Source organism: Aedes aegypti, chromosome 2 (genome assembly GCF_002204515.2).
Source record: "Aedes aegypti strain LVP_AGWG chromosome 2, AaegL5.0 Primary Assembly, whole genome shotgun sequence".
NCBI classification, from domain to species: Eukaryota; Metazoa; Arthropoda; class Insecta; order Diptera; family Culicidae; genus Aedes; species Aedes aegypti.
The window spans coordinates 291689339-291714960 of record NC_035108.1 but is presented as its reverse complement, the minus strand read 5'-3'; the positions used below and the strand labels follow the sequence as shown (position 1 = coordinate 291714960).

Here is a 25622-nt window from a genome sequence, read left to right as displayed (position 1 = left end):
GTCATTTCATTTTTTTATTACAAATTATAAAGTACAAGACTCTTCAGTCCCGATATTCATTCTCCGATCTATCCTGACAGTATAGCGCGTGTTTCTCGTAGGTCGTCTTCCGGGAAAACTTTTTCGAGCAAGCACACTCGAATGGGTAGTTGCCGGTGTGGCTCATCTCGTGGCGCTTCCGGTCGCTACAGTAGGCAAAACTTCGCTCACAAAAACTGCAGGGGTAAGGCTTCTGCTTGGAGTGCACCTTGAAGTGCTCCTTGAGGTGCGAATTATTTTTGAACTTTTTCGGACACTCGGGGCATGCGTAGAAAAAGGTGTCCTGGTGCTTCCGCATATGCATCTTCAGATTGGATTTCCGGTGAAATTTGAGACCACAATAGTTGCACTCTTCCCGCTTCTCATCATGCAACAACACGTGGCTTTTGAGATCAATTTCCTTCTTGAACGACTTGGAGCACTTGTCACATTGGAAGTTGCGCTTGTCCGAGTGTACCAACAAATGGGTTTGGAGTTTAGAACGCGTATCAAAGGCCCGACCGCATATAACGCAAACAAAATTTTTCGGGCGATAGACAAACCGCTGATGGATTCGAAGGCTTTCGAACGTCCGGAATAGTTTGTAACAGATGTTGCACTGAAACGGTCTTGTTTCATCTACTGCATTTTTCCTGATCGAATGAACTTTTTCGCCATGGTTTCGCAGATCTTCCTCATTTTCAAACTGTTCATGGCATCCACAGCAAATTCTTCGTGTTGTTTGTTTTACAGAAACTGGTCCCGATAGTCCGTGAACATTTTGCATGTGTAATCGTTTTTCGTTTAGCGATACGAATGTCTCTGAACAAAGAGTACAGAATTGCGATCTTCTTGAATGCATTGTAAGACTCTTCTCGGAGTTGAAACGCGTATAGCAACGACTACATTCGAATGGTTTGTCTTGGCTATCTAATTCTCTGTGAGGCAAGTGAACAACATTAGAATGTTCCTTTAGTTCCTGTATACTGCCAAACACGTCCTTACATCGAACTCCACAACATATGAGAAGTGGTGCTCCATGTGTTGTTTGCGAGTATTCTAAAACTTCAACATCATACTGCAGACAATTGGCTTCTTGTATTGCATCTGTGAAATCGTCTTTAAAATTGTCATCGAGATATTCAATCAAGAATTCCTGGTCAGCATTGTCCTCCTCTTGTTCTACAAGGTTCTCAACAAGCGATTCTTGCTTCATGTGGCCCAATGAAACATCTTCTTGAATTGCTTTATCAGACGTCTTAACTTCTTGCTGTTGATGATCGAATTCAACACTCTCACTATCAGATGTAGCATATTGAATCGATTCTTCGTCAGAATTGCTGGCCGTGTCCATCACTTCGGAAACCGAAGTAACTTGTTGAATGTCTATATCTACATCTGGGATCGGGACATTGCTGTCTGCCGTATCTTCCTCTTGTTCGACTTCCAATGATTCAACATGCTGTGGTTCAACATCAACTGCGCAAAATGCTAGTTGGTCATTGATCTCGGTTTCAGCATCTTCGTTGCTGAAATAGACATATCATAGAATTTAACATCTGTTAATTCATGAACAGTATTGTTAATCATACTCATCCTTCAGGCTGGCCTGTGCTGTCCGCAACTCTGCATCGGACCTTCGACATTTATTGACGAACAGATACGCATTCAATGCTTCATCCACACATCTGCCACAAGCATCTTTTGGAAGTCCATCATTCTCAGATATCTTGAACATAATTGGTAGAAATTAGGTTCAAGCATTTACAATCTTAACATTTTGGTACTCACCTCGACACGGGCACAGAACCGAACCATTTCTGCCAATGAAGTTCCCCGCCGTTTGGCGAACAGTGAAACACAGTTTTGCTCATATCGCAAGCAAATACGGCATTCCCTGGAGGTCATACTTTTCCGAATTTAAACAATCAATTGCTTATTAGAAGGTGTAATCCATAAAAATTCGTGTATCAATCGTTGAGAGATCTTTTTGTTTTGCAACTTGCATTTGAGAGTGGTTTTGGTTTTATGACACCAAAGAGATGATATGTTGATTGTACACCAAGGGATGAATGAAAAGGGGACGGCAATGTGTTAGTAAAGGGAAAAAAGAAAAACAAAGATTACGACGTCACACATTTTAATGCTTTTGAAAAGATAGTTTGTTTGCAGTGTATGTTTGTCTGTGGCGTATACTCTGAGAATTAATCATGTTTAAGTCATTACTAAAAACATATAGATTTTTTCCATACTATTTATCATACAACATTCATATTAAAATCACATAGGCCGAATTCAATATATTCATCCTACGACTTCCATCTAATTCATATATGGAAATCAGAATGTATGAAAACTGCATTCATATACCAAATCAGATAAATTTTATTCGATGCGAATATTTTCAGACGAAATTCAAATAATTCCTCAAGAGAAAATTGAAAATGAAAACAAGAAAAGAGAACATTGTTCGATTCCTTTTATTATTTTATGTTAGTTTTGAGTACAATAATACGATACATGTTTTAAGTACAAGATAAAATAAATAAAATAAAATGCAGCACATATAACACTTTATTTGTATCGCTTCGATCCTAAATTCTATATCCACTACATTGTTTTCTTTTGCCGGAGTATACTCACACTCTAAGAAGTAATCATGTTCAATTAATTACAAAAAACGTATAGCTTTTTTCATACGGTTTTTTCATTTAACATTCATAATAAAATAATATAGACAGAGTTCATTATGTTAATCATATACCTTCCATCTGAATGATATATAGTAATCAGAATATATGAAAGGTGGATTCATATACCAAATCAGATAAAGTTTATTTGAAACGAATATTGAATATCTTGGATTGGATAATATATATCATATTATATTTCTTCATGAGCTTCACATAAAGTTGAAAAAGCACTAAAAATCTGTATATGTCTCAATTTTATATATTTTATCATTTATGTTGTTATAATGAACTCACATCCAATTATTGTGATAGCAGATGACTTTGTATATTTCCACTTCCATTATGCGACATCTACGTCCACTTTTTTCTGAAGAACAGATTACATCTTCGTATGACCACTGCTCCCGCAATCTAAAATCAAAACTAAAAAGACTATTTCGCTATGATCTTCAATTAAAATAAAGGAAGAATTACCTCATATTTCTGGTAACTGCAATTATCGCAAATTGAAGTGTTGGTTGCTCAGTTAAGTTTACCGTAATATTTCCGATATCTTTTTCACATTACAAAAATCATATAACTTCTATCTGATTGTGTAATGCCTGATACCCTAGCCCAATAAGATGAAACATATATGACTGATGCATAGAATGTTCATTTTAATTTGACTTAAGATCCATTGGGAAATCATATAACCGTCATTGGATGCTTATAGAGTTAATCATATTACCATTGTGTTCTGGCTATGTGATTTTTAGAGAAAAAAATAGTTGGAGTAATTGGTTCAGTGTTTCCAATAACTGCAATGCGCGAAATATGTTATTTGTTGTTCAATCGTGAAAATCGACACTGTACTGCCATGATATTTACTGATATATTTTTTTCATATTACAATAATCATTTAGCGTCTATATGATTTTGTGATGTCAAATCAACATACACAATCAGATTAAACTTGATAACTAATGCATACAATAGTCGTTTGAATATTATTTAAGATGCATTAGGAAATCATATAGCCATCATTGGATGCTTTTAAAGTTAATCATATGACCATCGTATCGTTATATGACTATGTGATTTTTCAGATAAGGTACCGTGGGGCAAGTGGGTAATGGAATTCGCATAGTTGAGATTCTTCCAATTCTAGAGACTTTGAATTGAAACAAATGAGGTTGTGTATATTTTTTAGCTTGACTCCCACCATATATAAGCAGCATGCTGAAATTGATTTTTATGAAAAATTGAAGAAAAAATACGGAAAAAGTTTTTGAAAAATGTCTCCTTACTTTTAAAAAGTTTACCGTTTTGAACAATAAATTCAAAAACAAACAATTATATTCACGATTTCTATTAGCTTTAACACTTGTTAAGACTTCCCAATGAACAATAACATAAGTAACATGTAAACAAAGAAAATGTTATTCTTTTCACTTCAATTTTCTTCTGTTCAGTTATGTTAGTTGAAATGATTCGACAACATTATAACTGCAACATTTCCAATATTAGTTCTTACATCATAGGACAGCAATTGCATTTCTGCTCTGTAGAATTTCCACCGCTCGTTATTTGTTTTTGAAAAAGTCGGATAACTCTTCGGGAGAAATCAAACGGAATCCTTCAATAACGTATTTAGGGTCTTTTTTATTTGGATAGACCTATACCCCATTTTTATGTTTTGAACTAGCTTTACATAGACATTCCACGAGATTTCCGCGTTTTCTCTAATATTGCAACTTTTCAGTCAACGTCTTCCTTTTAATTGGCTGCCCGAAGTAGACATATTGATATTGTAATGTTTGGCAACATCTTTTAGAGAATTTCCATGATATCTAATAGCTTTTAACGCTTGAGTATAGTGTTTCTTGAATTATCCGCACGTTATGTTTTTCTATGATAATTGCGAACCATGTTTACTTATGGCTACTTAAAGAGAAAACACAAATTCAATCTCTAATAATAAACTTTTCACTTACCCCACCTGATAAGAAAATTGACGGTGTTTAAATTTAGTTATTTTTAGGTCTACGTCGAATTAATTCTAAAACTTTTTTTATTGCAGTTTGAAACTGTCACAGAGGACAACTAAGAAGTGGTACAGGACATTATTTTCCGCAAATTTTTGCATGAGCATGAGCATGAGCATGATTGACCGCCCGCAGATGCTACTCCGTTATTGCAAGAACAGCTGTACTTACACAGGGAACCAACAGACACTACTCGGGATCAGTAGCATCCTCAATGTGTGCTCTCATTATTATAATAAACAATACCGGCGTCGGCTGCGTCCGAATGCAGGTCAATTTGGGAATGGGAGGGAAATGTTGACGTGTTACTTGCTTTACAGAAGCCGAGGAGTCCTCTGCACTTCCACAAGAAAACACTGGGAGTTTGGATATGGGAAAGGATTCGTTTTGGTAAACAATAAATATATAATTCGAAATGAATACGTGAGCATATACACGAATGACCGACACTGATAGTGCGGTTACTACGCCAACCGGACACGATACTGATTTCGTTGCTCGCTCGACAGGAGCATACAACAGGTTCAACGTATCAAACTCTACTGACGCGTTTTTTTTTACTCCGTCGCATTTCGGTTTTTCTTCCGCGCAACGCGAACCGGCCACAATGGATCCGGATTCCGTCGCTCGCCCACAAGGAGCATGCAACAGATTCAACGGATCCAACACTACTCTATTTTCCGCAAATTTTTGCCACTGAAAACATTAAAATAAGATTGTACGCCGCCAACTTGTTACGGAGTAACAGTTGACAGGTTAACAATTTTTCACTCTATTATGCAATAATGGCTGAAAAATGTCAGAAATCTCTTACCTATCGTAGTGTTCTCAATGACCACGCATGAGTTTAAAACGTTAATTCACATATTCAGTAAAATATATCAATTGTTACCCCATTTACCCACTTGCCCCGCGGTACCTTAAATTGAATCGGATTAGTTGGATCAGTGTAGGTTTCCAATTTTTTTTGAATGCATGAGCCAAGCCATCTGGCTTAATTTTCGCAACTACAAGGAAAAACCATGGGAATTAAGTTTTATGGTAAATTAAGGCCGCAGTATACTACCCCTATTCGTATAACAGTTCCTCGTATCCCATAGAACATGAGACAATTATGCGAATAGGTGAAGTATTGGGGTAGGCGGGCATAAGTGAGCATTTTAAGCATTTGTCACAAAAAGCAGTTGAGTAAAAATATTTTTAAATCAATCAAAAGATTTAAACACATCAGTCGTCGCGTTGTTGTATTTTGTACAACACTGTTGAAAAAACCTCGTTCTTCGTTCACAACAGCAGCGTGGTGGTTCTGATGGTGGCAAACCACGCGACGACTGAAGGGTTAAAAATGTGTTCATGTGACGAAAGCTTTCAATATTGTATGCTTAACAGGAAAAATATATGAACTGAACTGAAACCTTGTTTATGTGGTGTCTGCCCTGTTACTTTATATTTAAGCGTTAGCATGTAACGCTTCAGAAAAGAGACTGAGAGCTGAATAATAAAGAGCTAGCTCAGTCTAGCTTGAGCCGTGGCATGTGACGGAGTCTAATCGTATCGGTTGTTGTTTCATTCAAATTTTGTAAGAAGAAGTCTTATTACTATTTTAGTTATTTAAGTTATAAAACAGTTCTATTAATATTTTCTAGTTGATTACCATTTATAACTGTTTATATATTGAAAATTGGGGTGGCGAATACTGGAATTGGATCTCTCTTGCATCAGTATTCACCATGTTTTAATTCCTGAATTCGCCACCTAAGGTACCGTGTGGGGCAAGTGGGTAACAGAAGTTTATAGTTCTTTGAATCATATTGACTTTAAATTAAAATAAATGAGATCGTTTATATTTTTAGATTGGCTTCCATCAATTATAAACAGTATTCTAACATTGATTTTTGCGCAAAACTCCAGAAAAAAAATAATAAAATGTTCCCCCCGATTCCCCCTTATATTGAAAATATTGTCATTTTAAATAACAAATTTAAAACAGACAGTAAGATCACGTAAGATTTACGTTTTAAAATAACTTTAACAACTCACTGATCTCTCGCTGGTGGCGACCAATTTTCAGCGCAAACTATTGTCTGGTTCTCTAGATTTGTGCTTCTGAAAATTCGAGTTTTGGCTTCGCTGTATCTTCACCTTAAAGAGTCCCAATAAACAATAACACTAAATCACAATTTTAATTTAGGACTTACAAGTCCAATAGAAAATCAAGTTATTCCGGACTTCGTAAACGTTCTCAATCAAGAGAACGTTTTCGAAAAGACCTGGGAGACTGATTTGGAAGAAATGAGAACTATTATAAAAAAAAATCAAAAATATGAAAGCTCCTGGCGATTTTACATCCTAGAGTCTAGTACTCGACACTGAAGACGGCCTTACAGTTGAGGTCGAAATACGCGTATCTGTCAAACACTGAACCAAGGAATCATGTCATATTTATCTGAAAACATATATAGTTTTTTTTCCATGTAGCTTTTCACATAACGCTCATCAATTTATCACATAAACTTGTTCGATTTCTTTTGAATTAAATTCATCTGATAGAACACATGCATTCAATGCAAATTTATCATACGAACCATTGGATTTTGCCAATGAGTTTTATGTGAAATTCAGATGACAGTCATTGATATTGTTAGTGATTTTTATAAGAAATTATAATGAATTTGAAATGATGCTTTGTCAGTTTTTTTTTTTCCAGTAGAATTGATAAACAATATAATCATAATTTAAAAAAAATACTTTATTGATACATTATCGGCATTTGTGTGATTAAACGATGCATTAATTACATTGGATAACCGATTAATTTAGATATGAAAAATTTATTCTTCTGGGTAGTCTTCTGGATGGTCCTTCCGATCTTGTTCCGATGACTTCAGCTTGCAATGAAGTTTATGTATTCTGTAAATTCAAGTCCAAAAGGATTAACTTAAATTCAGCTTTTTTGTTTATGTATAATCAACATACCTTTCACTATCCTATACAAAGTTTTATGATTCACGTCTTCAAACTATAATTTATTTCCAAATACACCGATGATTTAAGAGTCAAACCAGCCATCACGAGGATTCCGCTATGGAACAGTTTCTAATTTTTCACATCTGCAAATCCCATAGCATTCATCGGATTGAATACATAACTTTTGTTCATATATGTTTCACAGAGTTGATAATTGAATATTATGAGGTATCATAATGAGATTTATGTGTTTTTTACATGACTATCAATGGACACACATAATGTGAATCGGATTTCATTTATCGGGAGAGTATGTGACGTTTTTAATATTTTTTATGATATTTGTTGGTTCAGTGAAGGATACAAACTCTAGTGGAATTAAATGGTATAGTACTAAATTCAATTTTTTCATCTACTTATCTAAAAGATGTTTCTTCAAAGCATCCTTCACAACCCTAACAAGTCGTTCAGCCTGACCGTTGCTACTAGGGATGTAAAGAGGGCTTTTCAAAGGTTTTATTTCGTGATTCTCAGGATACAAAAAGAACTACTTTGAATTAAATGTGGGGCCACCATCGGTAACCACAACGTCAGGAAGTCCAAATCTAGCAAAAACGGCCATGAATTTTGTCAATTACTTGTTTTGAATCTGTACCGACTTACATTATTTCTACTATCACCCATTTAGAGTGACTGTCCACTATTAATAGAAACATTTTCCTATCAAAATAGAAAAATTCGGCATGAATTAGACTGAATTTCGATTAGAAATTAGATCTTTGAAGAGAAATTGACCACGACTTACGCCCTTATTTTAGCACACGCTTGATATGTTAAGTAATCATTCCCATGATGCATTTTAAAATTTATCTCATTTCCTTCATTTTTTTTCGTATTAAAAAAATACAATAAAAAATATATAGAAAAATTATGCATAGTCATTTTCTCTCCTAATACTTAAAACTGTGGCTTGGTAATTGGTTATAATGGTAATTCGATTTATATAATTGTATCTTTAACTTTCTAGAAGAATATCCCCTAGCTTAGGTTACCTAAGTCAAGTGAACTATGATGGAAGGTCCCATTTACCCAGGATTCTCACATGCCCCGAGGTACGTTATATGTAATGCTTAGTTCTTCGGTAGTTATTAAAAATCTAATGATTATACTGAACCAACCTACTATCAATTAATTTAAATTAAATAAAACAAAACACACTGGTAATGCACCGCCTATCACTGCAAACTTCCTCATGCCGTTAGTTCGCTGTGCAACAGTTTCTAATCATCCTCTAGAATAAGTCTAACAATATAAATATTTAGTCCAAATTAGAGGGAGGAATCAATCATCAATTTCAGAATTTTCAAATGTAGTTTTCTGTTCAAAATTATAAAATTTTGCATGAAAATATGTTCACTGTTTTACATTCTCCAAACGAAACACAGTGATGAACATATTTTCATCGAATAAATTTCAGTTTTGAACAATTAAATTTTTCAATAAAGTTTCCACGCACAAGACTTTAGAAGCAGGTTTTTTTCGGCCAAATATTATAAAGATGGTATAAAATTATTGAACAAGGTGTAAATGGTATTCCATGATGACGAATCAGCCTATGGCTGAAAATCTCGATAATGAAGGTGATAATAATATTTTAGGGCACCTATGTAAAAGATTTTCAGCCCAACGACTCGGGACTCTGGATAGCTCTTACTGCTCTATTGACTGTTTAACGAGAAACTTGCGATGATCGACGCGCCACCATAGTTCATTTAACGGAGGGTATTAGAACTAACTTGGAGGGGATGATTTCGCAATTTGGGCGTTCAAATCACCTCCAAACACTAGTGATTTTGCGTTGGGATGTTGACGTTTGATCACGAATTGGCTTGTTTAGGGGTATCCTGTTTTTTACATATTCTTGTTCTACGGTTCAAACTGAGCCAGAATCCAAAGTTTCATAATTTCCCTTGCCCTGGAACTATTTTTAAAACACGTTTGAACTTAGTATGGAAATTGCGTTTGAATCACCCCTCGGCAAATTTTACTTCGGGACGAGCTGTCATTATGTTAATTGAAATGTCATTGAGTCGACGGAATAAAATATTGTTTAATCATTTACTATATCAAAATTAACATATTGAAGCGCAATAAAATCGTGTTACACTTAGAAAAATAAGCTCTTTCGATCAAGCTACAAAAAACCGAGATTTTTTCATTACTAAACAACCCAATTGGCTTACAAAGGCTGCCTCCGCGAATCTCTCTTATAAAAGAACCTTACTCTAGACTGACTACACACGTCCTACGGCTTCTACTTCATATTCGCTCTAACGAAGGTACGGTGCTGCCATCTGGAAAAAAATACTCTATGCGTGAAGCGTCGAAAATTTAACCCGGCAAGGTATAGGAAGTAAAATTTCAAATGCTTATATAAAATTAATAACAATAGCTATTTAAATTATTTTCAGTACATATTGATAGACTATTGATGGGCTACAGTATGAACACATTATTTTGATTTTTATATTTTTTCCTCAATATTCTGCGGATTCTATAGCTTATCATAAATCTAACCCCGTACACTTAACAGAATTTAATTAAATTTAGTTTTGAATTTTTTAGAAGCATTTGAAAATTGACTTCCTATGCTTTGCCATGTAAAGAAATCGGAGCTTCACGCATAGGGTCAACTGTGGTAATTGCCTCCGACATCGCGAATTGATCGAATCATATACACACTTAGATTAAATTACTGGGGTTGGTAAAATTTAATTTTACTGGGTTTTGGAACTACCGAAAAAGTCAGTAAAATGAAAACTGTCGCCACGCGTAATTGAAAAGCAAATTTCACCTTGTTTTATTTTTTATCGATATATGATATAAAAAGAAAACTCTCTGCAAAATTTCAGTAAAAAATCTCTGTTTTTCGATTTTTGACATTCTTTTTTAGTTTACTGACTTTTTCGGTAGTTCCAAAACCCAGTTATTTTTACCAAACAGATTGAGTGTGTATATCAAATCCCAGAGTTGTCTGTCTGTCAGTAACGCTTTGAAATGAACGCTCAACGCTCCGTCATCGTAATCATCGAAAATTCAAAAGCAGTTTTTCTGTCCAAATCTAAAAATTATTAGATGAAAATGTGTTCGCTGTGTTGCGGTTGGAGAATCGAATACAATGAATACATTTACATGTAATTTTTTTGATTTTGAACGAAAAAACTGCTTTTGAAAATTCTGAAATCAATGACGGATCCTGCCCCCTTAATAGAAAAATTTCGTTGAGCACTACAACAGCAATTTAAGAGCACTACAACGGTACATATTAAAATTAGAGCATTACAATAGTATTACAATAGCTATTTGGAAGAATATTCTGGAGTTTTCTGGAACTTTGTTCATTCCAATTCGTAGAATATTCTCGAGCATTTCATCATTGTCGTCTGATTTGAAATTTGGTTGGTGATCAAAACGTCAATAAATCAACTTCAAGTAAATTGCAGTTCAGTCGAACTTGAATCGGGTGTGAGTTGAAAATGTGAAACGGTTTCTCCAGTTCCATCTCAGGTTGGAAAACGAGTTCACATATGTCGAAAAAAAAGCAGTATAAACATAAATGAGATGAATGTGCGCCAAATATTCGAGTTTTATTAATTTACATTGAAACCTCCAAGAGTCGATGCTCGATGACTCGATATAGACTTATGGATGCAAACTTAATACAAAATTTCATGCTTACTATGATGATTACTTAAAACATTCCTGTTCCATGACATGGTATTTCTTTGAGTCGATGGTCTTTTCACAACTGTAATTTTGAAAAATGATAATGAATCATACTACACTACAGCAGCTATTTGGGAGGATATGCTAGAATTTTTGGTACGATTCTACGCTCCAATTCATTTGAGCTTTGACAGTCGAGTTGTTATTTCTGAACAAAGATGACAGAGGGTTAGTTATTCTCAAATTCTCGGGAGCGGAAAATAACTTCTGAACTGTCAAGTTTAATCATGCTTCAGAGCAGGGTTACTTTCAACCGGAGGGGAAAGAACTATCGAGCTGTCAAATTTTAAATAAAAGTTAAACGAATCGGTGAAACGGCTCACACCCTTAAAATTTCGTTGGAACGTGGCTAGCCACGTCGGGTAAGCTAGTTTATTGATAATATACAAAGAGATAACTTGAAGATTGGCTGCGAGTGGCCATAATCTTCTCAACTGCACATAAATCAGTGTCTCATAGACAGACAACTGGTCGGTGCCGTCAGTTGAGAATAGAAGAAGGAAGATTAATATGTGCCCTTTTCTGTTTGGATACCTTGTATACCTCTAAATCTTCACAGAGGTAATGGGAAAGAATTTTGGTTGGGTTGAGTCACATGATTCCCTTAGAACTCCGAAATTTCGTGGGATTTCCCAAATTTTGCGGATTTCCATTGTTCCTAACCATATATGCTTTTAAGCATCCTTATTGTTTTTTGGTCACATAGGTACACTCAAAATAATCCAAACGTCATTGCTACGTGAAAAATCACGTAGATCATTCCAAATTCATTTTGCCTCATCTTCACCTGACCAAGGTAATTATTACTAGAGCATATATAATCACCAAATGAAGTCCGGGTGATTGTTACCGAAGCTACCTGTTGCACTTACGTGAAAATCACGTAGGCAATTAAATTCATTTTGACATCGCGTTCATTCTCTGTTTTGACATCGCGTGCATTCTCAGTTCAATTTTTAAAATGGTGGCCGCTTGTTTTTCCAGGAGTTGCTGGACTTTAAAACAACTTTTGGATTGATTTCATGGTAAATATGTGTAAGATACTGGAGAATATCAATACTTTATAGCTTTTTTTTATATCTTTCATAGCTTACGAAACATAGAACAGCAAATCCGAACAAATATGTAATGCAGTTGGACCATGGATGCCACCGTGTCGGTCAGTGGGTATTGGACATTGATTCACACCATCAACTGAAAACAATGTGAATACATTGTATTCGCAATAACGATTGAATGCAATAAATACTTGAATTCTTTCTGTTTGTTATACTTTTTTTCAAATTGAAATACTATTTAATTGGCAAAGCCAATGCAAAGCAGAATCGGGTCTCATTTAACTATACCGATAAAAATCAATAAAAATATCATCTAGGATCCACTAAAGCACTTCGTAGAAGCTACGTGAAACTTCATGTAGCAGCTACGTGAAACTTCGATGGAACTGATGAGGTCTATTTGTTCATGCGTTCATTCAGTGGTACCTATGATCCACGTAAGCGCTACGTGAAAAGTGCGATGGAAAAAAACCACGTATGTTTTCACGTAAGAATGACGTTTGGATTATTTTGAGTGTACAAATGGGTTTTGTATATTCGCAGGCATTGCAGAATTCGCTCTCATTTGAGTATGAAGCACGATCAAAGCAAGCAAAGAAAAACATCCCATCTGTTGCGGTCCACGATCGTCATTGTATCGTAAGGTGTAACAAGTCTGATAAATGGAAGCAGCGAGCGAGAGCCCCAAAGAGAGAGCGATGATAAAATTCATTTTTCTCGCTTGTTTACCGTTGAGGATAGGTGTTTTTCTTTACTGGCACGATAAACAATCCACGAACTTCCAATAGCAATAGTGTCCCCCAGGCTTGGAGCATGTTTAGAGGGGTTTTATCATGCACTACTATCCCCCCAATCTGATCAAAGTTGTAGCAGTATACGATAAACAGTCTCTCATAATGTGCAGCATGTTATGATAGTTACAGAGAGCGATACGTGTGAGATTCTCTCAATTTTCTCAGGATTCAATCCCTGTATATTCGGTTTCTTCGGGGTGTGTGGCGACTATACTGGCTGCTCTAAAACTTAGCTTGCGATAAATCACACATCTGCAAACCAAGTCTAGAGAAGGTTCAAGAGTTTTTGGATGACTTGGCCACATGTCCAATATCCATGCGTGGTCTCTAAGTTGATGGTTCTAAAACCTAACTTGCTGCATATGAAACTTTTCTGGATTGATTGGTTTGTTGAATAGATTTTCCATTTCTAGGCGAATAAGACTTGCATAATAGTTTTATTTTAACTGATTCAACAACTCAGTGAGTGATTGAGCAAACATTGTTTCTTTAGTTATCTCTTAAAAGGTTACATTTTTAACTAAATACCCAACTAAAGCCAACTTACGAATGGAGCAACCATCATTCATAGCAAGCCACGACAAAACTTGATCACGAAGTCCATCAGTGTGTGCGTGCAACAGCTTCCATGGAGCTCTGGCCAGTGTTGCCACAAGTACAGATTTATCTGGAAAGGTACAGATTTTCTGATAAATTTTGGTACAGATTCTGTACGGTACAGATTACAGATTTTCACGAAAAAGTACAGATTGGTAAAGATTTTTGGAAATGGCGATTTTTGTAACACAAAATCTAAAGAATGCGGAAAATTCCCACAAAATTATTATTGAAAAATACTGTTTCCATAGAATTTATCAATATTTTTTATGTAATAAGTGAAATTATTACAATAAAAACCATGGTAAATATCCATATTAATTAGGATTTGAAGGGTTTTTTCATCAATTTATGTTGGATGTGGTACAGATTTTGGTTACAGATTTTCGGAATCTCTGGTACAGATAAAAAAAGATTTTTGAGCCTTCGGTACAGATATAAATGTGGCAACACTGGCTCTGGCTACTCTTGCAGGTGGAAAAATTGTAGTCGTCGTCAGTCGAGCGAGATTCTTATACGCGGTTCTGCACTGCATTTCCAGCTTCGGGACAAGTGAAAAAGTGATTTTTAGCTGAATTTGAGTATTCCAACGGGAAAAAATATTCGACGCAATAATCGAAGGTCCAGTCCGATCTGAATTTGTTCGAGAATCGAGTGAGCGGAGTTTGCAAAAAGTATCGTGTGCAAAAGAAAGTTTGCTGGACGAAGCGAAAATTTTCTGGTTCTGCTGCGTATCGAAGAAAGAGAAAAAACGAGATGTCCTTTGATTTGTGATAAAATAGTAATGGTGGTCAACATAAGTACGTGAATCGAACCAGTTTTGCTACCAAGCGAAAATCAGGTTTTCGCTGAAAGCAAAAAAATCAAAATGCGTTGCAGATTAAATTCTGGCTAGGCTACCACTAGTGAAAAAAGTGCAAAGTGCGTCTGGTACCGTTTCTGGCTTCCACCAGGGAAAAGCAGTTTTTCGTGGCACCCTTCGCCAGAGTCTCAATCAGTTAACCACCTCGATGGCAGCTTTTGCCAATTAATGGACAACAGTATATCGTCATCGTCAACGGATGCTAGCACAAAGCACTAGCATTATTAGAAAGCATATCTTGTTCTTCGATAAAATTTGAGTTTGCTTGTCCCGTTCCGGAAAGGACTGGACACGTCCCACAGGACCTCGATTGGGAAGAGGTAAGAGGTCGTTTTCGGCTGCGTGTAATTTTTTTCTCTTGCAACTGGGTAGAGCTAGCAGAAAATGGTTTCAGTACAACTACAAGTGAACATCAGTCAGAGTGAGTGTGCAATAGCAGTGAATTTCGTTGTATCTCTACGACCACACATACCAAGGCAAAGTGCGAATTTTGATTACTGCTTAATATTTTGATACCGACCGACAACAAGAAAACATTACTGTACATTCCGCAAGCACCGTGAGAAACGGAATTGCATGATAGGTACAAATTTTGTGTGTTGGAGTAAATGTTTTCTATACGCAAACAAAAGTTTCCAAAGTAAAACATAATTACTAGAATATTTATGATTCTGTTTTATGCGCAGTGAAAACACAGTAACAGACAAGTCTGAAGAAATAGTTAGGCATTTCATTGTTATTATTTCTGATGCAATTAATCCATGTTTTGTGTGAAAATCATCAAAAAATATGCAATATTCTTTATTCTTTTAAGAAACATTCGATTGCACCGTGAAATAGTACGCTATTTATTATATACTTTTCTTTAAAATTTGTGCCGATATTTGATTTAATACCTTTCAATCACAGACATAGCAAAAAGCATAAAACAGCAATATTCGAGGGCTTATAACATGAGCATGAGCATGATTGGGCGCCCGCAGTTGCTACTTTGTTATTTCAAGAAAAACTAAACTTGCACAAGAAATGCTACTTAAGATTAGTTGCACCCTCAGTGTGCAAGTATTGGAGTTTACAATTTGTGTACTAAACAATAGCTACGCCGAAGGCTTCCGATTGCAGATCATTACCTAAAATCTATAACATTTTACAAAAGACCTTATTATCCATCCGAGACCTATGGGACATCGAAGATTCAAGTTCTGTAACTTCGCCCCCGGTTTTTTTTTTTTCTAACAAAATTTCATTGGACTTCAATATATTGTTTTTTATATTGTAAATGATTAAAGAAGATTTTAATCTGTGGACTCAATGACGTTTCAATTCACATAATGACAGCTCGTCCCGAAGTAAAATTTGCCAAGGGGTGTTTCAAAATTGATTTATATATTTCAAACGCGTTTTAAAGATAGTTCCAGGGCACGGACAATTTTGAAACTCTGGGTTCTAGTTCAATTTCAGTAGAATCAGAATATGTAGAATACTGGGTACCCCTAAACAAGCCAATTCAGTTATGGTTCCGGAATTAGGTCCAAATTTATTGAGGTACCAAGGGTATATCTATATGGAAACGATTGCAAAAATGCAAGAAGCCTTATTAAAAGCATGAAGGACCTAATTTTCCTACATGACAAAGTATCACCTGCTTTAGTTTGGAGATTATTACCTACAGATGCATGATGGCCCTGTTCCGGTTGGTACGTAACACCAATAGAAAGGCAAAGGATGAGAGGATTTGATTCATTTCTGTGTGAAAAATCCAGAAATTCAAGTCGTCACACGACAACGCAAAAGAGGTTCCATAAGTGGCTATTTAATGTTGCTTAAACTGTAAGCTTTTTGTCATCAATGAATTCGTAACAATGGTAAATTGAACAAACATTTATTTAAAGAAAATCTAAAGGTAAGATAGCATTATAAAATAAAATTGTATCATTCATGCTTCTTCTTTTGGTTTGAATCTTATTTTAAGATTGGATTTTATAATTTTTGTCTCCTTGAATTAAATTTTTTTGCCTGATTATAAGAAAACGTCCGTCTGCTACTGAACTTTTCAGTTAATAAAAGCATAGTTGCTTTTGTGTTTCTGTCTGGGTTGGGCTTTTGAGAAAAATGCAGGTTTGCGTAAATTGATTGAAAGAGCACATTTTTCTAAGTGTAACATAATTTTATCATGCTTCAATATCTTAATTTTGATATTAAAAAGAAGGAATGAAGATTTCAAACTGTAGACTCAATGACATTTCAATTTACATAATACGGGAGGTGTTTCAAAAGCGATTTGCATACTAACTTCAAACGTGTTTTAGAAATAGTTCACGAAAAAATATAAATCAGAATATGTAAAAAACTGGCATACTCTAAAAAATGCAATTCAATGTTTCAGTTATAATTCCAAAATGGCTGAGTATAAGATGTATTTTCCCCAATTAATCATAAAAACCTCAACCACTTTATATTGAGAGATGTTTAAAAATATCTCCGGTATTCGAGGTCAGATGCGTGATATTTAGAAGAATATATTTTTGTGCAAAGTATATAAAACTTAATAAAAAAAACTTGACAATAATCATACATTTTTTCTGATTGATTGAAATTTGAGTTGTTTTAACCTGACGGCATGTCACGGTAACTTCGATTTTTGAAAATGCGCTAAGAAAAGGAGATCGTTATTGTATATGTAAGTAAGATAGATACAAGTATGTAGAAACCTTTTTAGTTTTGCATACATATGGAACTTAATATTCGCTGTTCCATATAGTGATGCGACGCACAATTCTCAGGAAATCACTAAGGGTGCCATAAACTTGAAAAGTTTGGGAACCGCTGGTATATGGAATATAAAGCCAAGATTTTTTTAACTGATCTATTATTGTTATCAATGATTCTTGACATTACGCAACTTGGGGACATGCATTAATTAACAATTACAAAATCGCTAAAATGGTTATTTAAAGCATCCATATTGCATTGAGCATGCTGCCTAAATACTGTTGTAGTGTTACTATATTATGCTGCGGCGCTCTTCGTAAATCCAAATCCTTTATTGTTTACCTTTTTCGTTTCTTCGCTACATAAAGATATAATTTCGATAAAACTGCAAATATTAGTTGCTTTAATTGTGATTTCGATAATATTTAGCTAATCACGTTCCGTGACCGTGGATTTCTATTTAGTACAAACGTGGCCTTCCGGTACTATCGAGAATGAAAAAATATTGTGCATTCAGATTAAATTTAGACCGAAGTGCATAAGAGAAATTAAATACCACCGACAAAAGTTCGCCAAAGTTCGGCGTCGGCATTCTACCGAAGTGCTACGCCGCCAAAGGTAATCCTTATGCGTCGGCGAAGCACCAAATTAGAATGCCGACGCCGAACTTCGCCGAAGTTTTGACTGCCGAACTTCTAACTGTCACCCGGATTGTCAATACAAGCCTACTTTGTCTGCGCGTTGCCGCCGCCGTTGGATGTGGGTTTAAAATGAACGCTGCTTTGATAGTGTGCAGACATTAGACGTAACTCGAATTACACTGTGGAACACGTTTTTGTCTCAATCACCAAAATACCGCTATTTACTTAACTGAGGGTTGCTGAATCCACTGCAGCTTTCAAAAATATCATAAGATGCCTTGTTTTTGAGATATTGATTGTTGAAAATGCAAAATTTGACTGTTATTTTTTAGCCTAATTTAAACTTTAAACATGTGTTCGATATTCAAAAGTTAGTTTCTGATGATTTGGAAAAGTATTGTATTTTGCCATGTATGAGAAACGAAGAATGTTTTATGGAGACTGCAAGCGTGACTGAAAATCGATTTTATCTGAATTTAACCGTGCAATTGCAACCAAATAATATCTAAAATGAAAGTTAAAGCCCTATTTTGCATGCCTCATTAAAGAAACCAGTGTTTTATACAACTTTGGCTATCTGTAGCTAAAAATTGTGACATACCATAACATTTCTGAAAACGGCATCAGATTCAGCAACTCAAAATCTACTAAAGGCACATAATTTGAGATTTGAGACTCTTGGTGTGTAGCTTGTTGTTACTGAACCAACAAATGTATTTACACGTTATTTATCAAAGCTACGATGAAAAAAAGATCCTTCTCTATCTCATAGTGGTGGTGATAGTTTTAATCTTTGTCCAATCATTTGTTTAAAAATAACGAGCTACACACATGGTTTAGAGCAAAATCATAAGTAATGCGAAAATTTTAATATTTGGTAGTTGATCAGTTGTTCACTCGTGGCAGTGTTTTCATCATTGGTTGTCAATGTTCTTGTGACTATAGTTTAAATTGATCATTATTCTATCTTGTTAAACTATTTTCTTGCTATTTTACTGTTTTTTAAATAGCTATTGTAGTGTTCCTTCTGCCGTGGAAAGACAGAAGACTGATACGGCTGTCATCTGCATACATTTCGCCGTTTCCTCACATCATTTTGGTATACACTTTCTTGTCGAGTTACCCTAACTTGCTCCTTGTTTTAAAGTATACGGCTCATGTGCTGCTAGTGCTAGTTTTTGGCAACTAAACATATACCGTGATTTACCCAAATTTCGTTCACTGCCATTTTATCCATATTAGTTGATATGTATTGGATTATATAACTACATGTTTAGCAAAATTATCTTTTGACAATGGGTAGTACGCTTTTCATAAGTATTGTGCAAAAAGATAAGACAAGAAACGGTTAAAGACTGATTCCGCTACCAGAATTATTGAGCTGCACGCTATAGATGTACGTAGAAGTAGGGCTGATTTGTATGAAATGAAAAATTACTGAAACAAGTTCAAAGTCGATTTTCTCAAAATTAGGTTTTTGTCACTTACACCTCTTACACTTACCCCTCAATTTCAAAGAAAATTTCATACTTTTAGGCGTGTCATGTATATTCTGTAATTCAAAATTCAATTGAAACTGACCGATTTATCAATAAGTTGTAAGATTTTTGAGACTTGATTCAGGATCAGAGACCCTAAATTTAGTAAATAGCTTATCTATTTATTTTAGAATACCTATCGCTGTTATTAATCAACTTCACCCCGGAACCAAATAACATTTTGTAAAAATTTCGTTTGTATAATTTAATGAACATCCATACTCGCATAATAGTCCCATTTATATAGGTAATCCCATAGGATGTGGGACTGTTTTGCGAGTAGGGGCAGTACAGGTTTTAAAAATATTTGGAGCAGAATCGCTCAAAAGTGATCGACTTTACTCTATTTCACGGTATTTTTTGTTGAAATGGAAGTAAAATTTCCAAAGTGATTTTTAACCGAAACGATCCCTATGAAATGCATAGATAGCACTAGATTGCTGTCACAATGTTAAATTCCATTACGTACAGTATTAGACAAAACATTTGCAACTTTCTCGATTTTCCGTACAAAATAATCAACTTTGGTAAGCTATATCTCAGTTATTTATGAACCTTTTCGAATGAAATTTTGGCAGAACATCAGTTATAATTTAAATTTTAACATATATTTTTAAGTGATTTTTCCAATCACAAGTTCAAAAGCAGTAATGGTTTGACTAAAGTGAATTGACGATTGACGATTTCTCATAAATGACACAACATATTGAAGAAATAGCTTCAGCAAAGTTGAAGATTTTAACGAGGAAGACAGTTTTTGTGTAGGGCTATCAGATTTTGAGATAAATAGTTTTGATTTTTTTCGTCGAAAATTACACTTTAGTTAAGTCGTTATTACTTATAAACTCGTGATTGGAAAAATTATTAAAAAATATATGTTAAAATTCAAGTTATATCTGATGTTTTGTGAATTTTTCATTCGAATCGGTTCATAAATAACTGAGATCTAGCTTAACAAAGCTGGCCATTTTGTATTGAAAATCGAAAAAGTTGCAAATGTTTTGTCCAATACATACTGTAAGGGATGGTACACAAATTGTGTCACGCTAAATTTTAACTTTTTAGAACCCCCCCCCACCCTTTGTCACACTTTTTGTATGAGCCCTCCGAACATTTTGTAAGGCTTGTCACGCATGGCTTGACCCCCTCCCCCCTTGGACCGTGACGTAATTTGTGCATGACCCCTAAGTGCTTCTGTTTTGATGCGGTCAATGTCAGATTGATCTGCATAATGTTTTTTAGAATGTATTATAAAAAGATAGTAGCTTCCCAAAATAACAGGTAGATTTGAGGTTAGGGAATCGCCACTGATCCTGACTATGGGTACATAACAAAATTATATCAGCTTATGTTATTATGATATGAAGATTTTATCGAACATAGGTTGTTACTATTTTGATGCAGGATGTTGTTAAAATAACTAAATTTATAACAAAAAGTTATATGAATTGTAACATAAATATAACAAAATGTATTTTTAATCTATCAAAAACATATCAAGTCCAGTTATAATTTTTGATAAAAAGTATCAAAATTATAATGCTGTATAATATACGGGGCAATTCATTACTTGTAACTTAATTTTGATCAATTATATGAAAATTCTAACATAACATGATATTCCGTGCAATAGACAGAAACATATGGTTATAATCAGTTTTTTATCAATTCTAATAAGACTTCATGTTCGGTGCAATAGACAGAAAAATGTATCGAGAGGGATTCGCGATAAGGGCCTATCTGACAAATCAATAACAATGAGAAAATAACCAATGAAATTCTCATGTGCAATTTTTAATCCCAATTGGAGAAAATATACTCAAACTTTAATCTTTTCACTTTAATACACATTTCATAAACCTAGTTTTAAAATCCTCATCAATACCACACATATCTCCTACAATTTCCCTAGCTATTTCGTACTAAAAAAATATTATAAGGTTTCGCCTTAAACGCACTCAAGAATGCCAGTATCGCCCAATGTTATGAGCCTGTAATCGATATTATTTTCAGTGTCGCCTATTACTTTTGCGCCGTGTTTACATTCTGGTTTCAATCAAGCCCGCCATGTACGCCTTGTTTATTTTTTGTTTGCAATGTCGCCGTTTACTCTCGCCGTGTTTTGATTTCGATTTCAGATACGCCCATCACTTTGATAAACAAAAACACAGGCGTAATCAATAAAGTGTGTGGTTTGGCATGAGGTGAAGTTTCGTCTTCTACAAATTTGCGTTTTTTGAATAGTTAAATTATCGATAGGGGAAAAGTTCAAGTGCAGTGAATAGACAATCGAGCTACAATTTCAACGCTTTATCTTCTTAAATTGTGTACATTTTGTCAGTTTCGCCTGATTCGCGAATCTTTCTAGGTATGTTTTGATATAAAACAAGGAATTTCAAGTCGCAACAAGTCACTTTTTAATCACTTGCAATTGGTCAATAATTAAATTAAAATCATAACATCTTGTTACCGCTTGGCTAATTTTACAAACCCAAGAGATTTTTCTTTCATTCTTTTCAAATAAAAAATATATATATTTCGCTTGATTCAAAAACTCAAGTTGATTAGAATACACAGATGTGTATTAATTTTATTATAAAATTGTTAAAATAAACAATAAGAAATAAACTAAAAAAAAGAACACAATATGATATATTTTTGTGTAAATATTTTCTGTGGATAACGGTGTCTAACAAAATTAAATCATAATACGATATGCATATCATATTCTGATAAAATTTCATTATATTTTTGTTATGTACCTCTAGTCGGGATAGCACATTTAAGTCGTAATATTAAAACCATTTGCCTCTGACTTTCGAAAAGTCATCAAAATTCGAAGAACAAAAAATAAGTTTTGAGATTGTTGAAGGTATTGTAGTGGATCATGCTTAAAGTTGATTGCTGAAACTTATCAAACTACGATTAAAATTATTAAAAATTATAGAAATTCAGGTGCATCGTAAAACGGGATAACTTTAATTGATTTTTCTGCTTTCTGCTTTCTGGATTTTTTTTTGTATTTTTTAAACAAGTAACGGTATCTTAGTGATCGATTGTAGTTGAAAGATTGCATAACGATTAGTTTTAAACGCACTTATGTTTTTTTTATATAATCGAAAGTCGATTTTCGATGTTGGGGTGACTTTGATAATGAGTAGATAAACACATGAAAATCCACAACTAAACTTCTGTTTGAAATTATTGCAGTTCGAACTGGATTAGAAAATGTTGATAGAGAATTTAAGCTCGATTTCATTAATTGAACACAGAATTTATTGACCGAAAAAAATCACATAAAAAGTGATTGCAGTTTTTTAAATAAACATGAGTCTAGTACACGACACTGCGGCCTTACAGTTGAGGTCAAAATACGCGTATCTGTCAAAGGATACGGGTCCCGCACTATTAAAGCTATCCACATTATCAAAGATACCCCGTTTAAATTGGCTTTCTCAGCATAAGCTTATTAAACAACTAATGATGGAGAGGAACGCAATGAATAACCTTGCAACTAGGTCAATAAACATACTTTTACTGATTTGGTAATATGGTCTTGCCAAAAAATATCTACCTGTTTATTGTCTTTCTTTGATGATCATTTTCTATTTTATCGAATAAATTTTGAATCTGATGAAATATTTATTTTTTTTGCATTGAAGTTTTGTGGATTACATCAAATTTTACGTTCATCTTGAAAATCACGGGATGGAAACGCTAATAGAAACATACAGTATTGGACAAAACATTTGCAACTTTTTCGATTTTCCATACACTGGAATCTGTTGTTTATACACCGATTTGAATGACATTTTCACAGCACGTCAGATATAACTTGAATTTTAACATATATTTTTGAACAATGTTTCCAATCACGGGTTCAAAAGCAGTAAAGGTTTGGATAAAGTGATTTTTTGACAAATTTTAATAATTTACGTAACCCAAAAAGTTGAAGGAATAGCTTTATGGTATCTTCAGCAAAGTTGTTTATTTAGACAATATGAACAAGTTTGTCGAAGATAGTTTTGGTGTGGGGCTTTCCTATTTTCAGATAAACCGTTTATAATTTTTCGTCAAAAAATTCACTTCAGCCAAACCGTTATTGCTTATAAAATCGTGATTGGAAAAATCACTCAAAAATATATGTTAAAATTCAATTTATATCTGACGTGCTATGGAAATTTAATTCATATCAGTCTATAAACAACTGAGATCTAGCCTACCAAAGTTGACCATTTAGTATGGAAACACCAAAAAGTTGCAAATGTTTTGGCCAATACGGTATGTTTTGTCCCTCAACAAAATGAAAAGCCCTGAGCTAATTCACCTCGGTTCCAACGGCTTGTCCTTCCCTTCTGAAAGAAGTCATCGCTATAACTTTAGTCTTAAGGGGCCGGGTAGGTGGTGGTTTGATATTTATTACGCGCCATACAATTTATATTTGGTATTCATACAAAAAATCTTACCAGAGGAAATCCCGAAATTTGTCTTACGTAATTAATGGACAGCCCCTAAATGACGATCCCAGGTTCTTGGAGGGAGTGGTGTGTTATGTAGCTAAGCTGTCTCAAACTTCGATTGGAAGAAGCATCTTGTCATCAAACATATAGTTATCGTAAAAGATTGGATAAAATAAAGTAGTGGACGAAGAAGGTGAATCGATGCATTCTGTAACACTACCCCCTACGATAGTATCATCCGCACTCAACGTGCAACGCAGAAATGCGTGCTGAATTGCATGACGGAATGTTTATTTGCTTCGCTTTCGCATTGCTTAGCTTAGCAAGTTTGTGCAGTTTAGTTTTAGCTGGCGGTTGCAATCATTTTACTTATCTACATGTTTGTACAAATCTCGAATCCACTGGTGGTCTTCTGTTTGTATAAGTGCATACAACTTTATTTTAAATCACGCTTATGAATATGCATTGTGCATATGGAAGTAAGCGGTGGGTGCACCATTGAATCAATCTAGATCTAGCTAAATAGACCGATTGATATTGTTTAATATTTTCAATAACATTCCATTTTGAAGCGGGTACTACAACTAGCTACTTAATATAACAAACTTGATTAGGTTATTTCAAGGGGTTTCTTCGTCTTTTGTATTGGTTTGTATACTGCCAATCCAAAGATTTTCAAATCTACGAAAGCCCAAACACATATAGGGCCATCCATAAACCACGTGGTCATTAAAGATTTTTAGACCCCCTTCCATCCATGGTTTCGGCCATACGAAAACCCTCCCCCATTTATGACCACGTGGTTTATGGACGGACCCTTTAGATACACTAACTAGTGCTGATCTGTATCTGCCAATCCTTCAATTGATAGATGCCTTTTCACGAATCTAGTGTTGTAAAATTAGGTATCAATTCATTGAATTTATGTGGCCGTCAATGAGTCATGTAGTCTAATATTTTGTTTTTGTATGGACTGTAATTCAAAGCTATACGCGCAAAAGTTTCGGTTTTAACATTTTGTCAGTTTTTTTTACACCAGTTGTATTTCTTACACCAACTATTCGGTCAAATTAAAAAACAGGCTGCCGGCTGATGATTGGCATCTACTCGGCGAAACTATGAGAAGACACGCGAAATGAAAACAAACGGTTCAATAAACTGTTACGCAAGAAAGCGGTGCAAAAAAAAATGGAGCTGCGCGATCTAACTATGGAGTAGTGATTGTGACTGAGTACCTCTACCTAGCAGCTGGCAGTTTCATAGCGGGTGGAAGTGGGTGTTGGAAAGCTCTAGCACAGCATTAGATCAATGTTTGGGGTCAGCTTAGCTATATTTCGTTTCAAATTAAGCCACGTCTGCATGTGTATGGGTGTGCGTTGTTGACTTAACCGTTATTCGTCTAATTGTAGGTGCACACCCCGGCGAATTGTTGCAAATTTATTATATATGTTTTCTCTTTCTTTTGTGAT

At 34.8% G+C, this 25622-nt stretch overlaps 2 protein-coding genes and 1 long non-coding RNA gene across 5 annotated transcripts in view; 2 read left to right on the top strand and 1 right to left on the bottom strand.

The window, feature by feature from the left end:
* Window positions 1-2068, bottom strand: LOC5569190 (zinc finger protein 436). The gene is made up of 3 exons (XM_021845373.1): window positions 1810-2068; window positions 1611-1747; window positions 1-1547 (listed from the first exon to the last, which is right to left on the bottom strand). The coding sequence occupies exons 1-3, from the start codon at window positions 1924-1926 to the stop codon at window positions 44-46; spliced, it is 1758 nt and encodes a 585-aa protein (XP_021701065.1). The 5' UTR covers window positions 1927-2068; the 3' UTR covers window positions 1-43.
* Window positions 2069-12202: 10134 nt separating this feature from the next.
* On the top strand, window positions 12203-12750 carry LOC110676651. Its single transcript, XR_002500599.1, has 2 exons — window positions 12203-12516; window positions 12581-12750. It is a non-coding gene; the product is annotated as an uncharacterized LOC110676651 (long non-coding RNA).
* A 1661-nt stretch (window positions 12751-14411) lies between these two features.
* LOC5569188 (protein Gawky) overlaps window positions 14412-25622 on the top strand; it is a 34462-nt gene continuing 23251 nt past the window's right edge. For all 3 annotated transcript variants that reach the window (XM_021845372.1, XM_021845371.1, XM_021845370.1), the window contains exon 1: window positions 14412-15122. The gene's annotated coding sequence lies outside the window, so the exon portion shown is untranslated. The remainder of the gene's footprint in view (window positions 15123-25622) is intronic.